The sequence below is a fragment of the Vipera berus genome (assembly GCF_964194415.1).
Source record: "Vipera berus genome assembly, chromosome: 3".
Classification (NCBI taxonomy): domain Eukaryota; kingdom Metazoa; phylum Chordata; class Lepidosauria; order Squamata; family Viperidae; genus Vipera; species Vipera berus.
This window is the reverse complement of record NC_138204.1, coordinates 2,534,912-2,562,411: the sequence shown is the minus strand read 5'-3', so window position 1 is coordinate 2,562,411 and position 27,500 is coordinate 2,534,912. Positions and strand designations below refer to the sequence as shown.

The 27,500-nt window shown below is 45.6% G+C and overlaps 2 protein-coding genes across 2 annotated transcripts in view; one reads left to right on the top strand and one right to left on the bottom strand.

Moving 5' to 3' along the window:
* Positions 1 to 2,637: 2,637 nt before the first annotated feature.
* DUSP15 (dual specificity phosphatase 15) lies at positions 2,638 to 18,814 on the bottom strand. Its single transcript, XM_081323845.1, has 7 exons — positions 18,643 to 18,814; positions 16,190 to 16,223; positions 12,404 to 12,486; positions 11,054 to 11,103; positions 9,780 to 9,854; positions 4,808 to 4,982; positions 2,638 to 3,619 (listed from the first exon to the last, which is right to left on the bottom strand). The coding sequence occupies exons 1-7, from the start codon at positions 18,661 to 18,663 to the stop codon at positions 3,404 to 3,406; spliced, it is 654 nt and encodes a 217-aa protein (XP_081179971.1). The 5' UTR covers positions 18,664 to 18,814; the 3' UTR covers positions 2,638 to 3,403.
* Positions 18,815 to 20,568: 1,754 nt separating this feature from the next.
* The window catches only part of TTLL9 (tubulin tyrosine ligase like 9), a gene marked incomplete at both ends in the record, with an annotated part of 32,790 nt that continues 25,858 nt past the window's right edge, over positions 20,569 to 27,500 (top strand). Inside the window, 7 exon segments of the mRNA XM_081323552.1 lie at positions 20,569 to 20,573; positions 21,600 to 21,622; positions 21,845 to 21,892; positions 21,895 to 21,911; positions 21,914 to 22,033; positions 24,538 to 24,584; positions 25,432 to 25,524. Coding sequence (XP_081179678.1) covers positions 20,569 to 20,573; positions 21,600 to 21,622; positions 21,845 to 21,892; positions 21,895 to 21,911; positions 21,914 to 22,033; positions 24,538 to 24,584; positions 25,432 to 25,524 — 353 coding nt within the window.

Sequence of the window (27,500 nt, the reverse complement as noted above, 5' to 3'; positions counted from 1 at the left end):
TCCAATATTTGAGGGGTGCCACAGAGAAGAGGGGGTCGACCTGTTCATCAGAGCATCGGAAGGCAGGACAAGAAGCAACGGATGGAAACTAACCAAGGAGAGAAGCTACCTGGAACTAAGGAGAAACTGCCTGACAGTGGGACAATTAACCAGTGGAACGGCTTGCCTCCAGAAGTTGCGGGTGCTTCATCACTGGAGGTTTTTAAGAAGAGCCTGGACAGTAACTGGTCTGAAATGGTCCAGGGTCTCCTGCTTGAGCAGGGGGCTGGACTAGATGACCTCCAGGGGTCTTCAGAACAATTGGCCTTCAGAACAATTAACCAGTGGAACAACCTGCCTCCAGAAGTTGTGGGTGCTTCGTCACTGGAGGCTTTTAAGAAGAGACTGGACTGCCACTTGTCTTAAATCAGGGGTCCTCAACCTTGGCAACTTTAAGACTTGTGGACTTCAACTCCCAGAATTCCTCAGCCAGCAAAGCTGGCTGAGGAATTCTGGGAGTTGAAGTCCACAAGTCATAAAAGGGCCAAGTTTGAAGACCCGTCTTAAATGATACAGGGTTTCCTGCTGGAGGAGGGAGTTGGACTAGAGGACCTCTGGGCTCCCCTTTCAGCCCTGTGATTCTATGTTCTAAACAAGAGTGACCGATGAATCCTTATCATCCAGTCACATTTGATGAGAGGGAAGTATTACCCATCCTAGTCTTTAACACCCTGCTTTGTTGGTATGACTGTTGTGGTAGCACAGAGATTGCCAGTCAAGAAAGCTAGTTATTCCTGGGTTCAAAGCCAATTCTCTGAACTTGAGAACTAATAAAACAGCTTTTCAGTTTGGCCATGAAAAAAAACACGGTTATCGGCCGGCAGAACGGCTAAGGTCATCCTGCTTGGCCCTTAATTTGATCTTGGAAATAACCTGATTTTCTGCATGGGCACAATATACACGAATCTCATGGGCCAAGCTGGGAAATTCCCCCTCAAAGCTAAACCCTACTTGGGCTTTGCTCCTGGTGCCAATGCAGCTACTGGATGAACTGCTAATCCTGATTCTAAAAGGTTGCCTGAATAGAGCTGCAGACTAGGGGGTCTCCAAACCTGGCCACTTTTAAGACTTGTGGACTTCAACTCCCAGAATCCCCCAGCCAGCAGCTCTCCAAACTTGGCCACTTTTAAGACTTGTGGACTTCAACTCCCAGAATTCCCCCTGGCTGGTTACAGAATTCTGGGAGTTGAAGTCCACAAGTCTTCAAGATTCCAAGTTTGGAGGCCCTTGCTGTAGACAAACACTCGTTATTGGTGCACCGTCTGGACAACGTTTCCAGTGTTAAAAAAAAAATCCTCTGATTTAATTTTGGATTTGCTTCTCTTTTTTCATTAAAAGCAGTCGGGCCCTTTCTTTCCTAGCTTGAGTGATCCTTCACAAATTCTGGGGTTCCAGTTTGGGATAAGTAAATTTCCTACCAGTGGATTACAATAACAGTTTGTTAACTGAGGGTTTTGAAACTTTAATCTTGTCTTTTTAAAATTATTATTGTTCTTCCTGTTAACAATGTTGTCATTAATATAACATATGGATGACCAGACAATAATTTTCAAATAGATTTACTGGTTTTAAAAAAAAAATTGGGGGGGGGCTGTTTTGCAAGGAGTGGGAACCAATACTGTCGTAATGTACTAATCGGTATTCAACTAGGAGGGATAATATTAGAATAGAATAGAGCTGGAAGGGACCATGGAGGTCTTCTAGTCCAGCCCCCTACTCAAGCAGGAGAACCTGTAGCATTTCAGACAAGTGACTGCTTAGTCCAGGGGTAGGCAACCTCAGCTCTTTTATGACTCATGAACTTCAACTCCCAGAATTCCTGAGCCAGCATGGGGGAACTGTGGCCCCTTCATGACTCGTGGACTTCAACTCCCAGAATTCCTGAGCCAGCAATGGGGGAACTATGGCTCCCTTAATAAATAATAATAATAATAATAATAATAATAATAATAATAATAATAAGAAGAAGAAGAAGAAGAAGGGTCCTTAGAGGTCATCTAGTCCAACCCCCTGCTCAGGCAGGAAACCCTATACCATTTCAGAGTAATGGCTGGCCAGTCTCTTCTTAAAAATCTCCAGTGTTGGAGCACCCCCAACCTCTAGAGGTGAGCAGTTCCACTGGTTAATTGTCCTCACTGTCAGGAAGTTTCTCCTTAGTTCTAGGTTGCTTCTCTCCTTGTTTAGTTTCCATCCGTTGCTTCTTGTCCTGTGTTTGGGTGCTTTGGAGAAGAGCTTGACTCCCACTTCTTTGGGGCAGCCCCTGAGATATTGGAAGACACCTATCATGTCACCCCTGGTCCTTCTCTTCATTAAACTAGACATGCCCAGTTCCTGCAACCGTTCCTTATATGTTTTAGCCTCCAGTCCCCCAATCATCTTGGTTGCTCTTCTCTGTACCCTTTCTAGAGTCTCGACATCTTTTTTACACCGTGGTGACCAAAACTGGATGCAGTATTCCAGGTGTGGCCTTATCAAGGCATTGTAAAGTGGTATTAGTACTTCACGTGATCTTGATTCTCTCCCTGTGTTAATGCAGCCTAGCACTGTGTTGGCTTTTTTGGCAGCTGCAGCACACGGCTGGCTCCTGTTTAAGTGATTGTCTACTAAGACTCCGAGATCCCTCTCACAGTTACTACTATTGAGCAAGGTACCACCTATACTATACCTGTGCATTTGATTTTTCCTGCCTAAATGTAGAACCTTACTCTTTTCACCACTGAATTTCATTTTGTTAGATAGCGCCCAGTATTCGAGTCTGTCCAGATCCTTGCAGACTTCAACTCCCAGAATTCCTGCGCCAGCATGGCTCAGCTTGGAAACCTCTCCCTTTTCCCTCAGCATACTGTAGCTGGCTCAGGAATTCTGGGAGTTGAAGTCCACGAGTCATAAAAGAGCCGAGGTTGCCTACTCCTGGCTTAGTCTCTTCATAATATGTACTGTATATATGTTTTGGCTTTTTTTCCTTTTTAATGCACTTTTTAATGTTTTACTTTGGTGTAATTTTTTCCTTTGGTTTTTTTTCTTTGTTAGTTTGTTGTTGTTTTTTAAGTTGGAGTTTTGTATTTTAACTTTTTCCCCGAATGAAATTAAAAAAAACCAAGACATCCTGGGAATCCAGTTCATCATTTCTGGGGTGCTTTGAGTTGAAAATCCTTCCAGTGGGAATCTTGGGGTGCCACGGCCTCTCGGCTGCGATAGGCAATTGGTGCAGCAGAAAGCCCGGCAACTTGGCTTGGCATGGCCGATGTTTTCCAGTTCCTTCTCTCCAGCTCTGCCAACGGACAAGATCCGCCTTGCCTGGTCCTGCTTTTCCTAGCCCATCGTGGCAATCTCCTTCCATTTCCCCCCAAAGTTTGGGAAAGTTTCATTTAAGACAGCCGGGCAAGCAGGAAAATGACTCCTTGACTCGGATCAGAAAGGAATCCGTGTGTTTGAGCCCGGTCCCGGTGGTCTTAGCCCCCAGGTCTGCCCAAGTCTGTTCGGGGCTGGGCAGCTTTCGGCCAGATGACAGAAGTTCTCGGAGAGCTTCGTGGTCATTGAAAGGGGTCCCTCGGTGGGGCTGCTGAAGTTTCCGGCGGATCTGGCAAGGAGACACAAGGCGACAGATAAGAGTTGGGGAAAATGCCGGTTACAGGGTGGAAGCGGGACTTTCCGATTTCTGTTTATAGAGTGCAAATTCCAAATCTGGCTTTAAACAGCCCTTCCCAACAAGTTTCTGCCTCTGATTGCAGAGAATGGGACAGACTCATGGGAGATTAGAGGTAGACTTCAATTCCCAGAATTCCTGAGCCAGCATGGGGGAGCTATGGCCCCTTCGTGACTTGTGGACTTCAACTCCCAGAATTCCCCAGCCAGCAGGCTAAGATGGGAGGACTTCAACTCCCAGAATTCCCCAACCAGCATGATTTAAGTTGGGTGGACTTCAACTCCCAGAATTCCCCAACCAGCATGATTTAAGTTGGGTGGACTTCAACTCCCAGAATTCCCCAACCAGCATGATTTAAGGTGGGTGGACTTCAACTCCCAGAATTCCACAACCAGCATGATTTAAGGTGGGTGGACTTCAACTCCCAGAATTCCCCAACCAGCATGATTTAAGGTGGGTGGACTTCAACTCCCAGAATTCCCCAACCAGCATGATTTAAGGTGGGTGGACTTCAACTCCCAGAATCCCTCAACCAGCAAGTGACTTAGGATCCTCGTGCGAACTCCTTTTACCACCTTTTGACAAGCAAAATCCACAGGGAAGCCGGATTCACTTAACAGCCGTGTTAGTAATTTATCCACTGCAGTGATTCGCTTAATGACGAGGGTCGGAAAAATTGTAAAACGGAGCGAAACTCGCTCCGCAAACATCTCGCTTAGTAACAGAAATTTTGGGCTCAACTGGGGGGGTTCATGCGAAGACCCCCTGTAACTCACACTTATGACTGTTGCAGCATCCCCAGGGTCACATGATCAAAATTCAGACGTGCGGCAACTGACTCATATTTATGATGGTGGTAGTGTCCTGGGGGGGGTCACTTGATCCCCTTTTTGCGACCTTACGACCGGCAACGGTCAATGGGGGAAGCTGGATTCACTTAACAACTACACGGTTCACTTAACAACCATGTGATTTACTTAACAACCGCCGCCCAAATGGTAAAACGGAGTGATTCACTTTACAAAGGCGTTGCTTAGTGACGGAGGATCCTGCTGCCGTTGTTGAAAGCTGAGGACTACCTGCCCTGTTGCAAGGCCACAGATGGACCGTCTTCTTCCTCACCTTCTGCGCTGACCGGCTACGTCCGAACTCCTCCAGCTGCTGACGAAAACCCAGGTTGGGGTTGGCCACGGGCCTCACGGCCTTGACCGCTTCAAGGGCCTCAAGCCAGCCCAGCGGCGTCACCGCCATCAGGTAGGCCAGGATGATGGTGGTGCTGCGGGAGATCCCAGCTAGGCTGGAAGGCAAGATGAAGAACAGGATTAGAACCCAGAGCCCTCTGGGCCACTCTCCCTCAGCTTCCCCGCACCCCAAAAGTCTATTGGTTGCTAGGGTGTTCCCACTTTGCATTGGTTGATGTGGGCTTTGTGTCCTGTGTCAACTTGGTTATGTTGGTTTATAAATCACAGTTTATGGGTTAGTGGAAAGAGTGAGCCCAGGCAATGGGATTACGGTTTTAATATGAAGTGTGAACATGGCTACTTTGGTTCAGAAATCATGGCTTATACCTTAGTAGCCAGTGTGTGAACACAGCCTTCTGGATTATGGCTGGTGTCAAGTGTGTATATGGCCACCTTGGCTTACACATCATGGTTTATAGTTTAGCATAAAGTCTGAACCCACCCACCTAGATTATGGTTTAATGATCACATGCACTTTGGTATGTAAATCATGTTTAGTGCAAAGGATTAGGCCAACCATCTCGGTTTGAAATCAAGGCTTATTCGTTAATGTGCACCTAACAGTATGTATTATGACCTATTATTAAGTGTGAACACAGCTACCTGAGTTCATAAATCATGGTTTATAGCTTAGCATGAAGTCTGAAGTCACCTATCTAGATTATGATTTAGTGATTACATGCATTTTGATACGTAAATCGGGGCTTAATACAAAGAATAAAGGCAACCATCTAGGTTTGCAAATCACAGTTTATTGGTTAGTAGAAAATATGAATCCAGCCATCTGGATTATGACTTAATATCAAATGTGAACATGGCTACATGGGTTCACAAATCATAAATCATGGTTTATATTGTAGCTTAGTATCCAGCTGTATTGTAGCTAGTGTCAAATGTGAACATGGCCACTTTGATTCATACAGCATGGCTTATAAGGGAGAGTGATGTGTGATAAGAAAGAAAGAAAGAAAGAAAGAAAGAGAGAGAGAGAGAGAGAGAGAGAGAGAGAGAGAGAGAGAGAAAGAAAGAAAGAAAGAAAGAAAGAAAGAAAGAAAGAAAGAAAGAAAGAAAGAAAGAAAGAAAGAAAGCTTAGCTCAAACACCATGGTTTATATTTTAGCATATAGTCTGAACCCACCCATCTTTATTATGGCTTTGTAATTACACCCATTTTGGTAGTAAATCATGGCCTAGTAGTTAGTACAAAGAATAAAGCCAACTATCTAAGTTTGTCGACTACAGTTTATGGTTTAGCCTGAAGGGCAAACTTATTTGGGCTTCTTCCGTAAACCTGAATAAAACCATGGCTTAGCATTTAGCGTGGTGTTTCTCTTTTTTTTTATTAAAAAGTTTTAACATACATTTTATCTTTAACAATCCCCCCTCCCCCTCCCATACCCATCCGTCCCTACCCCTCCCCCCTTCCCTCCCCCCCCCCCACTTCCCAAAGCTAAGTACAGGGTATAAAAACAAATAAAAACAATCATAAGCATCCAAATGCTAACAACCACAAACTCTAAAATCTATCACTCTCTAGCTCAAATAGGATAACTACAAACACTATTACTATTAAATATATAAAAAAAAAGAAAAAAGAAAAGAAAGGAAGACTTATTCAAATGCTACATGAAACTTTTTAGTCCCGTATTTGTTCTGGATATACTCAATCCATTTTCTCCACTCCATAATGTAACGTTCTTGCGAGTGATCTTTCAAATAAGCCGAAATCTTTGCCATCTCTGCCAGGTCTGAAACCTTTAAAGTCCATTCTTCTATAGTCGGCAGTTCCTCCTTCTTCCAATACTGACCTATTAAGAGTCTTGCTGCCGTAATTAAGTTCAACATCAACTTAGTGTCCACAACAGTAGCTTCTGTAATTATACCCAACAGAAAGAATTGCGGACAAAACTTTATCTTTTGCTTGAAGATCTTCTGCATATTCCACCAAATTTTTATCCAAAAGGCCTTAACCTTTTTGCAAGTCCACCATATGTGAAAATATGTTGCATCTTCGTCACCACACCTCCAGCATTTGGGCTGATAGTTCGGATACATACTTGCAAGCTTTTTAGGATCTAAATGCCATCTATAAAACATTTTATAAAAGTTCTCTCTTAAATTTTGAGCTTGTGTAAATTTTACGTTCCTCACCCAGATCTTTTCCCACGTGTCCATTGTAATAACTTCTTGGATATTTTGGGCCCATTTTATCATACAATCTTTAACAAGTTCTGTTTCTGAGTCAATTTCTATCAATGCAAGATATATCCGTTTAATATGTGCAGGACCCTGATTTCTAATTTGCTTTATCAGATTCTCATCAGTCATTGTAAAACCAATTTTCAGATCTTCTTTCCACCTGGCCCGTAGCTGAATATATTGAAACCAAGTTTGAATAATCTTCTTATCTCGCATGAGATCGTACGGTTTCAGACACCAGACATTTCTTTCCAGACTTAAAATCTCCTTATACGTAGTCACATCATGTTTAAAACCAACATTTATATTTTCTATTGCGTGTTTTGGAATTGCCCACAATGGTATCTTACAATCTAACTTATGTCTATACTTCTTCCAGACTCTCAACAATGCCTGTCTTAAAATATGCACTTTGAACACATTATCTACCTTCTTATCATACAACAAATATGCATGCCAGCCAAATAACAAGTCGTGGCCCTCAAGATTTAATAATCTCTCTTGCGTCAAATTAATCCAATCACTTATTCCTGCTAACGCAGCAGCTTCATAATATAATTTAAGATTGGGCATTTTAAGGCCACCTCTTTCACGAGTATCCTGCATAATCTTAAGTTTAACTTGTGGCCTTTTCCCTGCCCAAACAAATTTATTGATACCTCGCTGCCATTCCTCCAGATTAGCATCTTTCTTAAGAACCGGTATCATTTGAAATAAAAATAAAAATTTAGGCAGGACATTCATTTTCACTGCTGCAATTCTTCCCAGCAAGGACAATTGCAGTTTTTCCCAACTCTCCAATTCTTTTTGAATTTTTCCCCATAACTTTTCATAGTTATTTTTATATAACTTTGTATTAGAGGGTGACAAAAACACCCCCAAATATTTGACCCTTTTAACAATCTCAAATCCAGTTAATCCTTCTAAAAGGGCCTTTTGCGATACTGTCATATTTTTGGCCAGAATTTTAGTTTTTTGTACATTAACTTTAAATCCAGAAACCTTCCCATATTGTATTATTATCTCCATCAGGTCCACAACAGAGTTTTCCGGCTGGGTCACCGTAACAACCAGATCATCTGCGAACGCTCTCAATCTATAATCCTGATCTCTAATTTTTATACCCTTAATTCTTTCCGAGTTCCGTATTTTTACCAATAATATCTCCAATGTTAACACAAATAACAAAGGCGATAACGGACACCCTTGCCTTGTGCCCTTCTCAATATTACAAGCTTCAGTCAAGCTATTGTTAACTATTATTCGGGCAGTTTGTTTTTGATATAATGCCCTAATTGGTTGCAAAAATTTATCCCCAAAATTCATTTTATCTAGAACTTTCATCAAAAATTGCCAATTCAATTGATCAAAAGCTTTTTCAGCATCTAAAAAAATTAGTGCCGCAGGGATCTGGTTATTCCTTTCCAAAAACTCTAACACATCAACTATATGCCTTACATTATTTTTCATTTGCCTACCACTAATAAACCCAGTTTGATCCCCATGAATCACCTGTTGCAGAACCCTCATCAGTCTATTAGCCAACACCTTAGCAAATATCTTATAATCTGTATTTAGAAGTGATATCGGTCTATAGTTTTTAACTTGAGTAGCATCTTGATCTTCCTTCGGTATCAAAGAGATAAAAGCAGTTCTCCAAGACGGAGGCACCTTTCCCCCTCTCTGAATTATCTGAAACAGCTCCTTTAACGGCTTTATCAACTCCATTTGTAGATTTTTGTAGTAGACCGCAGTCAAACCATCCGTACCTGGTGCTTTATCCAACTTCAATTCCTTAATTGCTGTAAGAATTTCTTCTTCTGTTATCAATTGGTTAATCTGCTCTTTTTGTGCCTGCGTAAGAACCGGGATGCTAGCATTCTCCAAATATACATCAATATCTTTTTCATTAATCTTCTCCTTGGCATATAATTTAGAATAAAAGTCCAGAAAGGCCTCCTTAATAAGATCCTGTTGAAACACAACCTTCCCCTTATGTTCAATTTTATCTATATTAGAAGCCCTCTGCTTTTTCCTTAGTCTATAAGCTAGCCATCTACCTGGCTTGTTAGCATTGCAAAAAGTATTATGCCTAGCAAACCGCAAATTGGTTGCCACTTGGTCAGCCATTAATTTATCAAATTGTCCTCTTAATAGCTTGATAACCTCCTTAGTCTTCACATCCAATGGATTCAAAATCAAGGCCTTTTCTTTTTCCCTAATTTCATTCTCCAATTCTTTCCTTCTGGCTTCCAAAGTACGTCTGTGTTTATTATTCATATATATCAACACCCCTCTCATATAGGCCTTGCTAGCATCCCAAACCATGTCCATAGAAGTATCCTTATTCATATTAATTTCAAAAAAATCCTTCATCCGCTGTTTACATTCTTCCACGTTTCTCTGATTTCTAAACAAGTTCTCATTTACGCGCCACGAGCGCCTATCTGTATTGTCCAGCGTGGTGTTTCTCAACCTGGGCAACTTTAGGATTGGTGGACTTCAACTCCCAGAATTCTGGGAGCTGAAGTCCATCCGTCTTAAAGTTGAGAACCCCTGTTTTAGCCTATTTGAGGAATCCATCTCGAGGGTCCCGGATCTTTTCTGCCCCCAGCCCCCCCCAGCCCCCCCCCAGCCCCAAATTCTTCTACCTACCAATGAACAAGGCAGTTCCCTCCTTGCAGCCGACAGGAGTGGATGAACTGGATGCATTTCTTAAAATGCTTCTTGCTGCAAAGGGAGAGAATGAGAAGGAAGCAAAGGCCAACATTTTAAAAGGTTTAGGAAGCGTCAAAAGAAAACTCAGGCTACCGGTAGGTCCTCGGCTTACAACATTTCGTTTAGCGACCATTCAAAGTTACAATGGCACTGAAAAAAGGGACTTCTGACCGTTTTTCACACTTACGACCGTCGCAGTATTCCCCTATGGCAGGGGTAGGCAACCTTAGCTCTTTTATGACTCGTGGACTTCAACTCCCAGAATTCCTGAGCCAGCCGTGCTGAGGGGAAGGGAGAGGTTTCCAAGCTGAGCCAGGCTGGCTCAGGAATTCTGGGAGTTGAAGTCCACCAGTCATGAGGGGGTCATAGTTCCCCCATGCTGGCTGAGGAATTCTGGGAGTTGAAGTCCACGAATCATGAAGGGACCATAGTTCCCCCATGCTGGCTGAGGAATTCTGGGAGTTGAAGTCCACCAGTCATGAAGGCACCATAGTTTCCCCCATGCTGGCTGAGTTATTCTGGGAGTTGAAGTCCATGAGTCATGAAGGGGCCATAGTTTCCCCCCATGCTGGCTCAGGAATTCTGGGAGTTGAAGTCCACAAGTCATGAGGGGGCCAAAGTTCCCCCATGCTGGCTCAGGAATTCTGGGAGTTGAAGTCCACCAGTCATGAGGGGGCCATAGTTCCCCCATGCTGGCTGAGGAATTCTGGGAGTTGAAGTTCACCAGTCATGAAGGGGCCATAGTTCCCCCATGCTGGCTGAGGAATTCTGGGAGTTGAAGTCCACCAGTCATGAAGGCGCCATAGTTTCCCCCATGCTGGCTGAGGAATTCTGGGAGTTGAAGTCCATGAGTCATGAAGGGGCCATAGTTTCCCCCCATGCTGGCTCAGGAATTCTGGGAGTTGAAGTCCACCAGTCATGAAGGGGCCACAGTTCCCCCATGCTGGCTGAGGAATTCTGGGAGTTGAAATCCACGAGTCATGAAGGGGCCACAGTTCCCCCATGCTGGCTGAGGGATTCTGGGAGTTGAAGTCCACGAGTCATAAAAGAGCCAAGGTTGCCTACCCCTGCCCTATGGTCAGGTGATCAAAATGTTAACTCTTGGAAACTGGCAGTTGCCTCCTGAAAAAAAGCACCTTTGGGACAACCCTGAGCTGGATGACCGAGAATCTCCATCAACATTTAGCCTGAATAAATACACAAATACTTACATGTCGGCCTCAGGCGTGTCTGGCAGAACAATTCGAAGATAAGTGATTCCCTGGAAAAGAACATGAATATAGTTGAGGAACATCTTCAGAACCCGAGGTCGACTTCTGGAGTCCTGTAGCTCTTCTCGCTTTGAGAGTCTTTATAGGTATGTCTGACTTCAATATTACCCTGTCATCTCTAGCTAGAAATTAGTGTGCGATGATGGGCAGCACGATTCCATCAAAGAAAGCCATCATGAGCATTGAAGATAATCGCAACCCCTTTCTATGTTCTCCACAGTTTGCAAAAGGGAGACGGATAGAATAGAATAGAATAGAATAGAATAGAATAGAATAGAATAGAATAGAATAGAATAGAATAGAATAGAATAGAATAGAATAGAATAGAATAGAATAGAATAGAATAGAATAGAATACTGTAGGGTAGAATAGAATAGAATAGAATAGAATAGAATACTGTAGGGTAGAATAGAATAGAATAGAATAGAATAGAATAGAATAGAATAGAATAGAATAGAATAGAATAGAATAGAATAGAATAGAATAGAATAGTTGGGAATGAAATGGAATGGAATAGAATAGAATAATTGGGAATGAAATGGAATGGAATAATTAGAATAGAATAGAATAATTGGGAATGAAATGGAATAGAATAGAATAGAATAATTGGGAATGAAATGGAATGGAATAATTAGAATAGAATAGAATAATTGGGAATGAAATGGAATAGAATAGAATAGAATAGAATAGAATAGAATAGAATAGAATAGAATAGAATAGAATAGAATAGAATAGAATAGAATAGAATAGAATAGAATAGAATAGAATAGAATAATTGGGAATGAAATGGAATGGAATAGAATAGAATAATTGGGAATGAAATGAAATGGAATGGAATAATTAGAATAGAATAGAATAGAATAGAATAGAATAGAATAGAATAGAATAGAATAGAATAGAATAGAATAGAATAGAAAATAGAATAGAATTACAGAGTTTGGAAGGGACCTTGGAGGTCTTCTAGTCCAACCCCTTGCTCAGGTAGTTCTTGATTTACAGGTAGTTCTTCACTTACAACAGTTTTTTTAGTGACTGTTCAAAGTTACAACAGCAGTCACAAAGGAGACCCCTTTTCACGTTTACAACCGTCGTAGCATTCCCCCATGGTCACATGATCAAAATCTGGACACTTAGCAACCGACTCATACTTATGACTGCTTTGGGCTGGACTTCATTGGGACATTCCTGGGTTTTGGGGGAAGGGAATTGCTGTGGGGTATTAATGAAGCCACTAAACCACTAATTACGTTTGAGTGAGTAGGCAGCACACCACCCCCGTGGACCCCGTACCGGAATGAAGGGCTGGGGGGACTCGTGGATGGAGACCACGTGGGTGATATCGTTCCTGCTCAGCTGATCCAGGTCTTTGGCATCTAGGAGAGAAGTAGGAGGAACACAGAGCGATTGTTAGCGACGTCCTTCTCCGTTCTACGCAGATGTTCTCGGCCCATGTGTTGCAGAAAGGCTGACGTACCAGCACACAGTGTGCGTGTCACATGCACACAGAGGCCTGGCCTCTGTGCCAAACGCTCAACCCACGGTGAGGTCCTGAAGCAGCCAGACTGGGGCGTTGGGCCATACATAAACACAAACTACTAATTACTTTCCTCGAGAAATCCTAGTTCCAAGCAGCGTACATAATTTGAAATAGCAGAGATCAGTCGGCTGACATCTGCCGGATCAAAGCTGGAAACTCATCAAGGAGAGAAGAAGCAACCTGGAACTAAGGAGAAACTTCCTGACAGTGAGAACGATTAACCAGTGGAACCACCTGCCTCCAGAAGCGGTGAATGCTCCGACACTGGAAGTTTTTAAGAAGAGCCATTTGTCTGAAATGGTGGCACGCAGAGCCCTCTCTGTGGGCACGCGCGCCGTCGCCCCAGACCTGGGCCTTCAGCTGGGTTTTATAAAACCTTTTTGCTTTAGGCCTCCGCCACCGTGTGCAAAAAAAAAAAAGTTCAATCAATCCATCAATTTCAACTTCTCGCAGGAAAAAAAAAGATCTTGCAAAGTTGGAATTGATTGAACTTTTTAGTCCCACCCAGTCTGCCGTTACCACCGCAGCCACGCCCACTCAATGGGCCACGCCCACCCAACGGGCCATGCCCACCTGCCACCTGACGATACATAAGTGGGTTTGGGGTTGCAGCTTGGGCGCTCAGTCTCTCAAAGGTTCGCCATCACTGGTATAGGGTTTCCTGCCTGAGCAGGGGGTTGGACTAGATGACCTCCAAGGTCCCTTCCAACATCATCATCATCAACATCATCATCATCATCATCAATCATCAATCATCATCATCATCGCACAGTCAGCCAGATGTTCAGACTGGATGTGGCATTTTTGTGTACCTATCGAGTCCTTACCAAGGACCTGGGATAGGCAGATGTAGATGTTTGATGGTATTACAAATACAGAATACAGAATAGAATAGAATAAGAAATAAAGAATAGAATAGAATAGATCAGGGGTGTCAAACTCAATTTCATTGAGGGCCGCATCAGCATTGCGGTTGCCCTCAGGGGGCCGGGTGGGTATGGCCAGGGTGGGCGTGGCCTACTGGGTGGGCGTGGCTAGAGTGGGTATGGCCTACTGGGTGGGCGTGGCCAGCTCTACATCGTTCACATCAAGGGTGCCTATGGGGGCCTGGGCAGGAGTGGGACAGATCTGAGGGTCTCTGGCAGAAGGAGGGTCTCTGGGCCAGGGCCAAGGCAGTGGGGGCCGTTCCCTCACTGTTTCCAGGATGGCTTCGCGGGCCGCGTGAAACCACTTCACGGGCCGGATCCGGCCCCCGGGCCTTGTGTTTAACATGTCTGGAATAGATTAAGAAATAAAGAATATAATAGAATAGAAATAACAGATGATAAAAACAATAGAACAGAACAGAACAGAACAGAACAGAACAGAACAGAACAGAACAGAACAGAATAGAATAGAATAGAATAGAATAGAATAGAATAGAATAGAATAGAATAGAATAGAATCTGGAAGGGACCTTGGAGGTCTTCTAGTCCAGCCCCCTGCTCAAGCAGGAGAACCCAGTACCATCTCAGATAGGAGATTAGAATTATTCTAATATATCTGCTCTCTTGACTCAGTTCTGGAGATCTTTGAAGAATTTGCAAATATGATGAAGCATAAGAGCTGCAACAGAACGGCATTCATCCTGGGGACCATTCTCCCCCTCCGCCCAAATAACATACTGGAAATCTTCAACTTACAACTATCCATTTAATGACCATTCAAAGTTACAAAGCACTGAAAAAAGTGACCGTTTTTCAGACTTACGACCGTTGCAGCATCTGTGTGGACATGTGATCAAAATTCGGATGCTCAGCAACTGACTCGTATTTGTGACGGTCGCAGGGTCCCGGGGTCAGCTGATCCCCTTTGGCGACCTCCTGACGAGCAAAGTCAAGGGGTGGGGGTGGGGAGAGCCAGATTCACTTAACGACCGTGTCACTAACTGAACAACTGCAGCGATTCACTTAACAACTGCGGCATGAAAGGTCGTAAAACGGGGCAAAAGCTACTTAATAAATGTCTCGCTTACCAAGAGAAATTATTTATAGATATGGTAAGACGGTTGAATCCGGCTTCCTCCCTTGACGTCACTTGCCAGGAGGTCACAAAAAGAGGATCACGTGACCCTGGGGCCCAGCAACCGTCCTGAGTACACGCCAGTCGCTAAATGTCTGAATCTTGATCACGCGACCACGGCGATGCTACCACAGTTGTAGACATTTTTCACTGCTGTCGTAACTTTGAATGGTCACGAAATAAACTGTTGTTAAGTGGAGGGCTGCCTGGATGTATTTCTGACTGCTCCCTCCCCTGGGGTTTTCAAAGTGATGTGTGTGTGTGTGTGTCTGTGTGGTTGTGTAGGCTGATTTTTGAAGAGTTCTTAGAAGCCCAGCTGAGAGAGTGCCCGGATCCTTTTTCAGGCACGGCCGAACAGCTGGCAATGACCCACTTGGGTAACATTTCCGCCCCCTCCTCCCACTGCCCATGCCCGCACACCCATAATGCACACCCGGTGTCCTTCTGGAGCTGGTGCTGAGACCAGCAGAACTGGACACTGGGCAGCAGTCTGAGCAGCAGGAAAGGACCGTGGCATTCAGTTGCTCCTGCGTAGACTGTGGAAAGGACTTCAGGGATGGGGTTGTGCTTACACAAACACACAGACACACACAGACACAGACACACCCCATGATTCCCCTCTCTCTCTCTCTCTCTCTCTCTCTCTCTCTCTCTCTCTCACACACACACACACACACACACACACACACACACACACAGATCATTTTACTCCTGGCCACAGCTCCAGGCATTGATTTATCGATTTGATTTTTTTTAAAAAAAATCCTGTCCTTATTTTGTTTATAAATAACTCAAGGAGACGTACATGGCTAATATTCCTTCCTCCTCCTATTTTGCCCCAAACAACAACCCTGTGAGGTGGGTTCGGCTGAGAGAGAACAACTGGCCCAAAGTCACCTAGCTGGCTTCTGTGGCTAAGGTGGATCTAGAACTCACTGTCTCCTAGAGATTGCACCAAAGTCACCCAGCCAGCTTTCTTTTCTTTTCTTTTTTCTTTTCTCTCTCTCCTTCCTTCCTTCCTTCTTCCTTCCTTCCTTCCTTCCTTCCTTCCTTCCTTCCTTCCTCTCTCTCTTTCTTTCTTTCCTTCTCTTTTTTTCTTTCTCTCTTTCCCACCTTTATTATTTTTACAAATAGGTCAAGACCGCAAATATATCCAACTCACCTTCTTCCTCCAATTTTCCTCCCCACAACAACCCTGTGAGGTGGGCTGGACTGAGACACAGAGAGAGAGAGGGACTGGCCCAAAGTCACCCACCCGGCTTTCCTGCCTAAGGTGGGACTAGAACTCCCCACCGCCTGGTTACCAGTCTGCTGCCTTCCTCACTGGACCAAACCATCTACTTGCAGGGGGATTTGCCCAGGGGAAGCAGACCTATTGGCCAGCTGGGGATGCCTTAAACCTAGCCAAGCTGGGAAGATGCCAACCACCCATCCCAGCTTCATTCACCACCTCTCTGGCAGGTTCACCCTTCACTTACCTACGATGTTCCCAAGAAAGAGACCAGGAAGAATCTGTAAGAATTTTTTTTAAAAAAAACAAACAAAACAAAAATGTATTACTATACATATTTTTTTTTATGATTCACAAAATGGACTGGCCTGGCCTACAGGGGGAAATGAAACAGACCGGGATTCATTGCTTCTCCCAAAGCCAACCCTCGGGCATCACATTAAATCTGAACATAATTTATTTCTTCATGCCACAGGAAGCCAATATTTCTGCTGGCTAAAACTCCAGTTTAGGGTTTAACACCGGGATCTTCAAGCTTGGCCCTTTTATAACTTGTGAACTTCAACTCCCAGAATTCCTCAGCCAGGCATGCTGACTGAGGAATTCTGGGAGTTGAAGTCCACAAGTCATGAGGTGGCCAAGGTTGAAGACCCCTGCTTCAACATACCTCTGCTTAGCCATTCTACTTCCACCAAGTTGCCTTACATCAGGGGCCTTCAAACTTGGCCCTTTTATGACTTGTGGACTTCAACTCCCAGAATTCCTCAGCCAGGCACGCGTCAACCAGGAACAGGAGAAAAAAATGATAGATTTCAGAGCGACAGATCTAAAGCCACCCAGCTGATTTTTCATGCCCCAAACAGGTAGTCCTCGACTTAACGAACAAAACTGAGATCAGAAGTTCTGTTGTTAAGAGAACCATTTCTTAAGTGAGTTTTGCCCTGTTTTACAACCTTTCTGGCCACTGTTGTTAAGTGAATCCCTGCAGCTGATAAGCTAATAACCTGGTTGTTAAGTGAAACCGGCTTCCCCCATTGACTTTGCTTGTCAGAGGGTCGCAGAAGTGGATCACATGACTCTGGGACTCTGTGACCGTAGTAAATACGGGTCAGTTGCCAAGCAAATTTGAATTTTGATCATGTGGCCCTGGGGATGCTGCAACGGTCGTAAGTGTGAAAAATGGGTCATAAGTTGCTTTTTCAATGCTATTGTAACTTTGAATGGTCACTAAGGAATAGAATAGAATAGAATAGAATAGAATAGAATAGAATGGAATGGAATGGAATGGAATGGAATATGGAATATGGAATATGGAATATGGAATATGGAATATGGAATATGGAATATGGAATATGGAATATGGAATGGAATGGAATATCACAGTACTCAAAAAAAGTTGACAACACAAGAACTCCTCTTGAAGCTAGAGAAACAACCCCAATCCATAAAATATATAATAACAATAACAATAGAGTTGGAAGGGACCTTGGAGGTCATCTAGTCCAACCCCCTGCTCAGGCAGGAAACCCTGTACCATTTCAGACAAATGGCTGTCCAGCCGATTCTTAAAAACTTCCAAATGTTGGAGCATTCTCAGCTTCTGGAGGCAGGTTGTTCCACTGGTCAATTGTTCTGCCGGTCAGGAAATCTCTCCTTTCTAGATATAATTTGGGGAAGGGGCACGTTTAACATGCTTTATCCTTCCCATTCCCATTTTAAGTCACTTTGAATGTAAGATGTTGAAACTTCATGATTATACACACACACACACACACACACACACACACACACACACACACACAAACATATATGTGATGATTGGGGGACTAGAGGCTAAAATATATAGGGAACGGTTGCTGGAATTGGGTAGGTCTAGTTTAACGAAGAGAAGGACGAGGGGGGACATGATAGCAGTCTTCCAGTATCTCAGGGGCTGCCCCAGAGAAGAGGGAGTCAAGCTATTCTCCAAAGCGCCCGAAGGCAGGACAAGAAGCAATGGATGGAAGTTCATCAAGGAGAGAAGCAACCTGGAACTAAGGAGAAACTTCCTGACAGTTAGAACAATTAACCAGTGGAACCACCTGCCTCCAGAAGCTGCGAAATGCTCCAACACTGGAAGTTTTTAAGAAGAGACTGGACAGCCATTTGTCTGAAATGGTATAGGGTTTCCTGCCTGAGCAGGGGGTTGGACTAGATGACCTCCAAGGTCCCTTCCAACATTATTATTATTATTATTATTATTATTATTATTATTATTATTATTATTATTATTATTATTATATATGGATATGGCTGACTGATGAGTTTGAAATGCGTATCAGTCTCCCTTTAATTCTTTGTTAGCAATCTAAAAAAATTTACACAAATATGAGCTATCACTGTTGTGACTACTGCCTGTGGATGGCCTTCGGTTAGGCAGAAACAGGAAATAAAGATTTGTCCCATGTTTGGGGCCTAGCAAGGTAATCTAAATAGTTAACAAGCATTTAACAAGCATTTAACATGTATGTATATATATACAGTATATATATATACACATACACACATACATACATACATATATGCTGTATATATATACTGTATATACAGTATATACATACACATACACACAACATACATACACATACATACATACATACATACATGTATGTATGTATGTATAAAAAGCGGGGGGTGGGGTGGGGAGAATTGATTCCATACCTTGTTCATGCCGTTGCCCATAATCCTCCAAAGTCACCTTAGCCGCAGCTGAGAAGGCAGACCGAATATCCTGGACACTGTTTCCCCCTCTTTATCCAAACGTCCAGCTGATGGCCACTTCCCTGGGCAGGGTCTGGGTCAAGATTTACACCCCCAGGCTTGCGGCCCTCGTTCCCTGTCCTTGGCCCGTCCCCCCCAAAAAGAGCAATTCCCCCCCACCCCCCCACCCCCGGGTGACAGCTGCGTATTTCGTATTTCGTGGTAGGGAATCGATCTGCAGAGGCCGTGCGTTGCACACTCATTCTCTCCTCCTCCAGGGAAAGCCTTCTTGCCTCCTATCAAAAAGGGGGGTTGGCAGGCCAGAGAAAGACCCCACCTCCCTGAAAAAGGGGTGGGGAGGGGGTGGGGAGGGAGAGAAAGCACCCTGGCCTGGTTGTGTGGCTGTTACAAGCACACAACGCAAATGCTTGTGTGCAAGAGAATGCATTCTTTTGTCTCTCGGGGAAAGCAGCTGTGGCTTCTCGACATCCTGCCTTGGCATATGGCCCCAGTTGGGGGGGGGGAGGATTTGCAGGGGGGAACGTACCCCAGGATAGCCGGTATTAGCAAAGCCAGCCCACCCCCTCCACCCACCCCAGTTCTGGCAGGGCCCCAGACTTTGGAGGAGGGGGTGGTGGTTTCTGGGCAAGCGCTGGTACCACGGGTGAAACGGGCTGGCCCAGAGCGAGCAGCGCCAAGGGGAAGGCACGGGTGTGTGTGGGGGGGGCCCTTCTGGGGCTGAACATGGAGAGTCATTCCTAGAAGCGTGGGGGGTGGGGAGGGAGGGAGAACTCGGGAATGCAATGTTCCCAAGCCACTGGAATGTGCCAAGCTTGCGGGAAGGGATGTATCCCTTGGCGGTCACCTGCCCAAAATAGAGCCTGCAGGATCAAGGCCACCTTGCCCCAGGGTGATTTGGGGGGGGCATATTGAGGGAAGGGGAAGGGGTTCCCTTTCAGCCACTGGCCCTTGGCATCTGTTGGGCAATAGGAAGAATAATAGAACAACAGAGTTGGAAGGGACCTCAGAGGTCATCTAGTCCAACCCCCTCCCCCTCCCCCCCCCCGCTCAGGCAGGAAACCCTACACCATTTCAGACAAATGGTTCTCCAGTCTCTTCTTCAAAACTTCCAGTGATGGAGCATTCACAGTTTCTGGAGGCAGGTTGTTCCGCTGGTTAATTGTCCTCACTGTCAGGAAGTTTCTCCTTAGTTCTAGGTTGCTTCTCTCCTTGATCAGTTTCCATCCGTTGCTTCTTGTCCTGCCTTCGGGCGCTTTGGAGAATAGCTTGACTCCCTCTTCTTTGGGGCAGCCCCTCAAATACTGGAAGACTGCTATCCTATCCCCCCTCGTCCTTCTCTTCCTTAGACTAGACATCCCCAATTCCAGCAACCGTCCCTTGTATGTTTTAGTCTCCAGTCCCCTGATCGTCTTTGTTGCTCTTCTCTGCACTCTTTCTAGAGTCTCAACATCTTTTTTATAATGTGGGGACCAAACCTGGTTGCAGCATTCCAGGTGTGGCCTTACTAAGGCTTTAGAGAGAGTGGTGTTAGTACCTCACGTGGTCTTGATTGAATCCCTGTTAATGCAACTTAGGATTGCATGGGCTTTTTTGGCCGCTGCCACGGACTGCTGGCTCATCTTTAATTGATTGTTCCATTGAGACTCCAAGATCCCTCTGGCAGTTACTGCTATTAAGCCCGGTTTCACCCAATCTCTGTCTGTGTCCTTTGGGTTTTCTTGCCTAAGTGGAAGACTTTACTTTTCTCTACGCTGAATTTCAATGGCGCAGCAGAGGATCAGAAATCTTCCTTTGATTTAACTCTTGAGGGGCTGTGACAGAGAGGAGGGGAGTCGATCCACTTATTCTCCAAAGCACCAGGGCAGGATGGAGTAATGGGTGGAGGCTCATTAAGGAGAGATCCCACCTAGAAATTTCCTGAGAAGACTTACAAGTAACACTTACATGGAAACTAACCAAAGAGAGAAGCAACCTGGAACTAAGGAGAAACTTCCTGACAGTGGGAACAATTAACCAGTGGAACAACCTGCCTCCAGAAGCTGCGAATGCTCCAACCCTGGAGGTTTTAAAGAAGTGATTGGACAATCGTTTGTCTGAAATGGTATAGGATCTCCTGCCTGAGCAGGGGGTTGGACTAGATGACCTCCAAGGTCCCTTCCAACTCTTCTATTCTATTCTGTTCTGTTCTATTCCGTTCCGTTCCATTCCATTCCATTCCATTCCATTCCATACCGTACCATACCATACCATACACTATTATTCTGTTCCGTTCCGTTCCGTTCCGTTCCATTCCATTCCATACCATACCATACCATAACATACACTATTATTCTATTCTATTCTATTCTATTCTATTCTATTCTATTCTATTCTATTCTATTCTATTCTATTCTATTCTATTCTATTCTATTCTATTCCATTCCATTCCATTCCATTCCATTCCATATTTTCTATTCTATTCTATTCTATTCTATTCTATTCTATTCTATTCTATTCTATTCTATTCTATTCTATTCTATTCTATTTATTCTATTCTATTCTATTCTATTCTATTCTATTCTATTTTATTCTATATTCCTATTCTATTCTATTCTATTCTGTTCTGTTCTGTTCTGTTCTGTTCTATTCTATTCTATTCTATTCTATTCTATTCTATTCTATTCTATTCTATTCTATTCTATTCTATTCTATTCTATTCTATTCTATTCTATTCTATTCTATTCTTATTTCTGTCTTGTCCTATCCTATCCTATCGTATCCCAGAAACGCTTCACACGTAACCCAGACTTGGGCTTCCCACGGGAACCCTGCAGAGTCCCATCCAGAGGAACCCAGAGCCCCACTCTTGAGGGGGGGGGTCTCCCTCCCTCCGCTTTTCTCCCACGGATCTTTTCCAGCCCGCGCAGCGCGAGGCTCCAACGTAAGAGGCGCCTCGTGGGGGGGGGGGTGGTCGCAAGTGCGGAACAGGTCGTGTGTGTGTGTGTGTTGTGGGGGGAGGGGAGGGAATTGCAAGATCCCCGGGGGCGACCCGGGGGGGGGTCGCAGCCAGTGCGGAGCGTTACTCCCGAGGAGGCCGGCCGGGGCTTCCAAAGGCAGAAACGCCTCTCCCCATCTCAAGTTGCGACCCCCCCTTTTTTTTTAGCATCGCGCTGCCCTGTGCAGAAGAGCCGAAGCGTGGCGGGACCACCGGCCTGCATGCAATAATGGGGCGGGGGGGGGTAGGGGGAAATCTTTCCTCCGCCCCCCCCCGCTAAGCCCCGCCCATGGAAGTCCTGGTTGCCCCGGCGACGGGACGCGCAACGGGGGAAGGAGCAGCATGGCCAAGAACAAGGTGGGGAGGAGGCGGGAGGGGCGGGAATCCCTCCCCCCACCGGGGAGGAGGCGTTGCCTTCTCCAACCCCATCCTCCCCAGCCGGGCGAACTGGGGTGGAATACAGCCGCTGGGGACGATGGAGAGTCCAGTCTTGCCCAACTGCCGGTCATTCCCCCCCCACCGGGGAGGGGTCGTCGCTTTCTCCAGCCCTTTCCAAAGCCCATCATCCCCAGCCGGGCGAGCTGAGCGCGTGGGGAGAGGTCTGGGGCGGAATACAGCCGCTGGGGACGATGGAGAGTCCAGTCTTGCCCAACTGCCGGTCATCCCCCCCACACCGGGGAGGGGGTCGTCGCTTTCTCCAGCCCTTTCCAAAGCCCATCATCCCCAGCCGGGCGAGCTGAGCGGGTGGGGAGAGGTCTGGGGCGGAATACAGCCGCTGGGGACGATGGAGAGTCCAGTCTTGCCCAACTGCCGGTCATTCCCCCCCCACCGGGGAGGGGTCGTCGCTTTCTCCAGCCCTTTCCAAAGCCCATCATCCCCAGCCGGGCGAACTGGGCGGGTGGGGAGAGGTCTGGGGCGGAATACAGCCGCTGGGGACGATGGAGAGTCCAGTCTTGCCCAACTGCCGGTCATTCCCCCCCCACCGGGGAGGGGGTCGTCGCTTTCTCCAGCCCTTTCCAAAGCCCATCATCCCCAGCCGGGCGAGCTGAGCGGGTGGGGAGAGGTCTGGGGTGGAATACAGCCGCTGGGGACGATGGAGAGTCCAGTCTTGCCCAACTGCCGGTCATCCCCCCCCACCGGGGAGGGGTCATCGCTTTCTCCAGCCCTTTCCAAAGCCCATCATCCCCAGCCGGGCGAGCTGAGCGGGTGGGGAGAGGTCTGGGGCGGAATACAGCTGCTGGGGATAATGGAGAGCCCAGTCTTGCCCAGTCTTGCAGTCACTGAGCCAAATGTCGACTATGCTCCGGGAGGGGATAATGGACTTTGTAATCCTGCGCTCGAACATCCCTCCCAGGGCGCCTGGTGGGGGCAGATGGGCAAATCGGGAGGCCCCACGTGTGTTGAGCGATGCCAACCAATTGCGGCCAGCAAAATTCAAAGGAATCGTGGCTTCTTCGGAACATGGATTGTTTGTTTGAAACTTTCCAGATCAAACGGTTGGATTAGATCCGTGTTTCCCCAACTTGGGCACTTTTAAGAGGTCTGGACTTCAGCTCCCAGAATTTCCCAGACAATATATCCAGGTAGTCGGCAACATGCGACCTCAGCTGAGCCCAACATTTCTGTCGCTAAGTGAGACGGTTGTTAATTTTACCCCATTTTACGACCTGCTGTGCCACTAAGCCAATCGCTGCAGTTGTTAAGTCAGTCACACGGTCGTTAAGCGAATCTGGTTTCCCCCATTGACTTTGCTTGTCAGAAAGTCGCAAAAAGGGGATTGCGTGACACACACACACACAAACACAAACACACATCCCCAGGACACTGCAACCATCATAAATATGAGTCAGTTGGCAAGCAGCTGGATTTTGACCACGTGGAGGCTGCAATAGTCATAACTGTGAAACCAGTATTAAGTCACTTCTCTTAGTGCTGTTGTAACTTCAAATGGTCACTAAATGAGCTGTAGTTAAGTTGAGGATTGTAGTTGGATTGCAGCAAAGAAATAAACATGTCAATGTTGATTTACGTCCGCAATTGGGATCTAAGCAAGGTGGCCGTTCATGGAATCATGCCCGATTTAGAGAATAGAATAGAATAGAATAGAATAGAATAGAATATAGTAGAATATAGTAGAATAGAATAGAAAATAGTAAATAGAATAGAATAGAAAATAGTAGAATAGAATAGAAAATAGTAAATAGAATAGAATAGAAAATAATAGAATAGAATAGAAAATAGTAAAGAATAGAATAGAATAGAATAGAATAGAATAGAATAGAATAGAATAGAATAGAATACAATAGAATAGAACATAGAATATTATAGAATAGAAAATAGTAAATAGAATAGAATAGAATAGAATAGAATAGAATAGAATAGAATAGAATAGAATAGAATAGAATAGAATAGAATAGAATAGAATAGAATAGAATAGAATAGAATAGAATCTGGAAGGGACCTTGGAGGTCTTCTAGTCCAGCCCCCTGCTCAAGTAGGAGAACCTATACCATCTCAAGTGATTGACTAGACTCTTCTTAAAAACCTCCAGTGATGGAGCACCCACGATTTCTGGTGGCCAGCTGTTCCACTGGTTAATTGTCCTCACCGTCAGGAAATTTCTCCTCAATTCCAGGTTGCTTCTCTCTTTGATCAGTTTCTAACCATTGTTTCTCGTCCTGCCCTCTGGTGCATTTGGAGAACAGACTTCGTACAAACATTCACCTTAATTAAGGCGCTTCCAGCCAATAGAGAGAGTTGCAGTTTATCCCCTCTTAAAAGGTCTTCTTAGAATATCATTCTGAAGAGGCACCAAGTTATTTCAAAACTGTTCAGAAGTTGTAAATTTGATCTCTTTGCAGAACGCAAACCACAAAGGGCCGTACGGTTGCCAAAAGCTGAAAGAACGGTGAGTGGTTTGGGTTTTTTTGTTTTAATATTAAAAAAAAAGTATAAACAAAGAAGAGAGTTGGAACCAGCCACTGAGAATACCTGTGTGCATGTTTGTGAATAATAATAATAATAATAATAATAATAATAATAATAATAATAATAATAATAATAATAATAATAATAATAATAATAGGAAGGGACCTTGGAGATCATCTAGTCCAACCCCCTGCTCAGGCAGGAAACCCTATACCATTTCGGGCTGGCCAGTCTCTTCTTAAAAACTTCCAGTGTTGGAGCATTCACCGCTTCTGGAGGCAGGTTGTTCCACTGGTTAATTGTTCTCACTGTCAGGAAATTTCTCCTTAGTTCCAGGTTGCTTCTCTCCTTGGTTACTTTCCATCCGTTGCTTCTTGTCCTGCCTTCGGGCGCTTTGGAGAAGAGCTTGACTCCCTCTTCTTTGGGGCAGCCCCTGAGATACTGGCAGGCTGCTATCCTGTCCCCCCTCGTCCTTCTCTTCATTAAACTAGACATCCCCAATACCAGCAACCGTTCCTTGTATGTTTTAGCCTCCAGTCCCCTGATCGTCTTTGTTGCATGCCAGGCCAGTTGCAGAGTGCCCAAAATGGGGTCGGGTGACCCCAAGAATCCAGGTCACAAGTATCTTTTTTTTGGGGGGGGGTGTCTGGCGTAACTTTGAATCATCACTAAGCGACCGGTCGTAGATCAAGGACAACCTGTATGTTATCCCGTTTATGCTTCATGAGGTCTAGAGACATGTTAAAACTGGCCAAAGCTGCCATAAACCCAAGAACTGTGCAATCTTTGTACTTCTTCACCCTCTTTTTCATCTTATGATTCAACAGGGAATCCCGGGCTTCCATCCGATTCAAGTGTGCCCTCACCAACACCATCTTAGATGTTCTTCAACAGCGACCTGGATGGGTGGAAGTCAAAGAGTGAGATTTATAGATATATATTTTATGACGGGGATGATAGAAGCCAGCAGGGCCCAAGAAGACATTTCTCTCCTCCACTAAGCTTAGGGAAGAAGCAGAATTTCTGATTCAAAAATCTGGAAATTCCTCTGAATATCTGAGGATTAGAGCTGCTCCTTTGAATCATGGTTTAGCAGATTCCTTCGATAAAGGAGAGTGTACTGTAGGGTTGAAACGAGGAATCCTTGATGCTCTCTGAGCTGGATGGTTTTCTTGCAGACGTTTCATGACCCAGCTAGGTAACATCATCAGGACCAGAAGGGAGTGGGGTGTGAGGAAGAGGAGGAGAAAGGGGAGGAGGAGACGGAGGAGGAGGAGCAGGAGGAGGAGGAGGAGGAGGAGGAGGAGGAGCAGGACTGTGAGGTCCTTGGTGCTCTCTGAACTTGGTTGTTTTTTTTCACAAGTTTCATGACCCAACTAGATAACATCATCAGGACGAGAAGGGAGTGGGGTGTGAGGAGGAGGAGGAGGAGGAGGAGGAGGAGGAGGAGGAGGAGGAGGAGGAGGAGGAGGGCGTCCATAGTGCTTTCTGAGCTGGGTGGTTTTCTTGCAGATGTTTCATGACCCAGCTAGGTAACATCATCAGGACCAGAAGGGAGTGGGGTGTGAGGAAGAGGAGGAGAAAGGGGAGGAGGAGACGGAGGAGGAGGAGCAGGAGGAGGAGGAGGAGGAGGAGGAGGAGGAGCAGGACTGTGAGGTCCTTGGTGCTCTCTGAACTTGGTTGTTTTTTTTCACAAGTTTCATGACCCAACTAGATAACATCATCAGGACGAGAAGGGAGTGGGGTGTGAGGAGGAGGAGGAGGAGGAGGAGGAGGAGGAGGAGGAGGAGGAGGGCGTCCATAGTGCTTTCTGAGCTGGGTGGTTTTCTTGCAGATGTTTCATGACCCAGCTAGGTAACATCATCAGGACCAGAAGAGAGTGGGGTGTGAGGAAGAGGAGGAGAAAGGGGAGGAGGAAGGGGAGGAGGAGGAGGAGGACAATGATGATTGTGGCATCCTTGGTGCTCTCTGAGCTTGGCTGTTTTCTTGCAGACGTTTCATGACCCAGCTAGGTAACATCATCAGTGCAAGGTAGAAGCGGGCTTGTTCTTTGCCTATGCACAAGAGCCTTGCCCTGTCAGATATCCACTGCCTTCTAGCACTAATGACGTCACCTAGTTGGGTCATTAAACGTCTGCAAGAAGACAATCAAGCTCAGAGAGTCCAAGGACCCCACAGTCTTCCTCCTCCTCCTCCTCCTCGCCCCCCACAAACTGCACTCCCTTCTAGCACTGATGATGTTACCTAGTTGGGTCATGAAACTTGTGCTAAAAAAACCACACCAGGCTCAGATAGCCTCAAGGGCCCCACAGTCCTCCTCCTCCTCCTCCTCCTCCTCCTCCTCCTCCTCCTGCCTGCAAACCCCGCTCCCTTCCATCATTGATGATATTACCTAGTTGGGTCGTGAAACGCCGGCAAGAAAATCCCAGGGACTCGGTCATTTCTCGGGCTGCGGATTGAGCCCAATCACCTGCTAATCAAAGGGTCTGTGTTTTGCGCTCATTTATGAATACCCTATTTTGCTTTCGGGGTGTAAAATGTAAACACTCTGAGGCTTATCAACGCCGACGTTTTAGAACGCGCAGTGGACCCAAGGGTCTCTGCCCGTCAACCGCTAAGTGGTGTAAACCTTAGCCTGGCGTTTTCTTAGCACTTTGAAGATGGGTGGACTTCAACTCCCAGAATCCCCCGGGCTCCGCTTGCCGTTTTGGAAAGCCTGTTCCTTTGTAACGATGCTTCTCACCCTTCTGGGCTGTTGCTTTCGCCCATCAATGCACGCTGGGAGATTCAGAAACCTCTGATGTTGACCGGAGCCTTTTAGACCCAAAGGTTGGGTAGTCTGGGGTGTCGCAACCGCCTCAAAAAAGCTCAAAAGAGTTGCTGGCTGACCCATCAC

Bases quoted from the DNA above. Each gene is read 5' to 3' on its own strand.
- DUSP15 (XM_081323845.1), bottom strand. From the start codon at position 18,663: ATGGGCAACGGCATGAACAAG. The intron at 11,104-12,403 runs GTACGGGGTCCA...GTTCTTTTCCAG, and splicing joins CCCCCCAGCCCTTCATTCCG to GGAATCACTTATCTTCGAAT. The intron at 4,983-9,779 runs GTAGGTAGAAGA...CTTGCCTTCCAG, and splicing joins GGGAACTGCCTTGTTCATTG to CCTAGCTGGGATCTCCCGCA.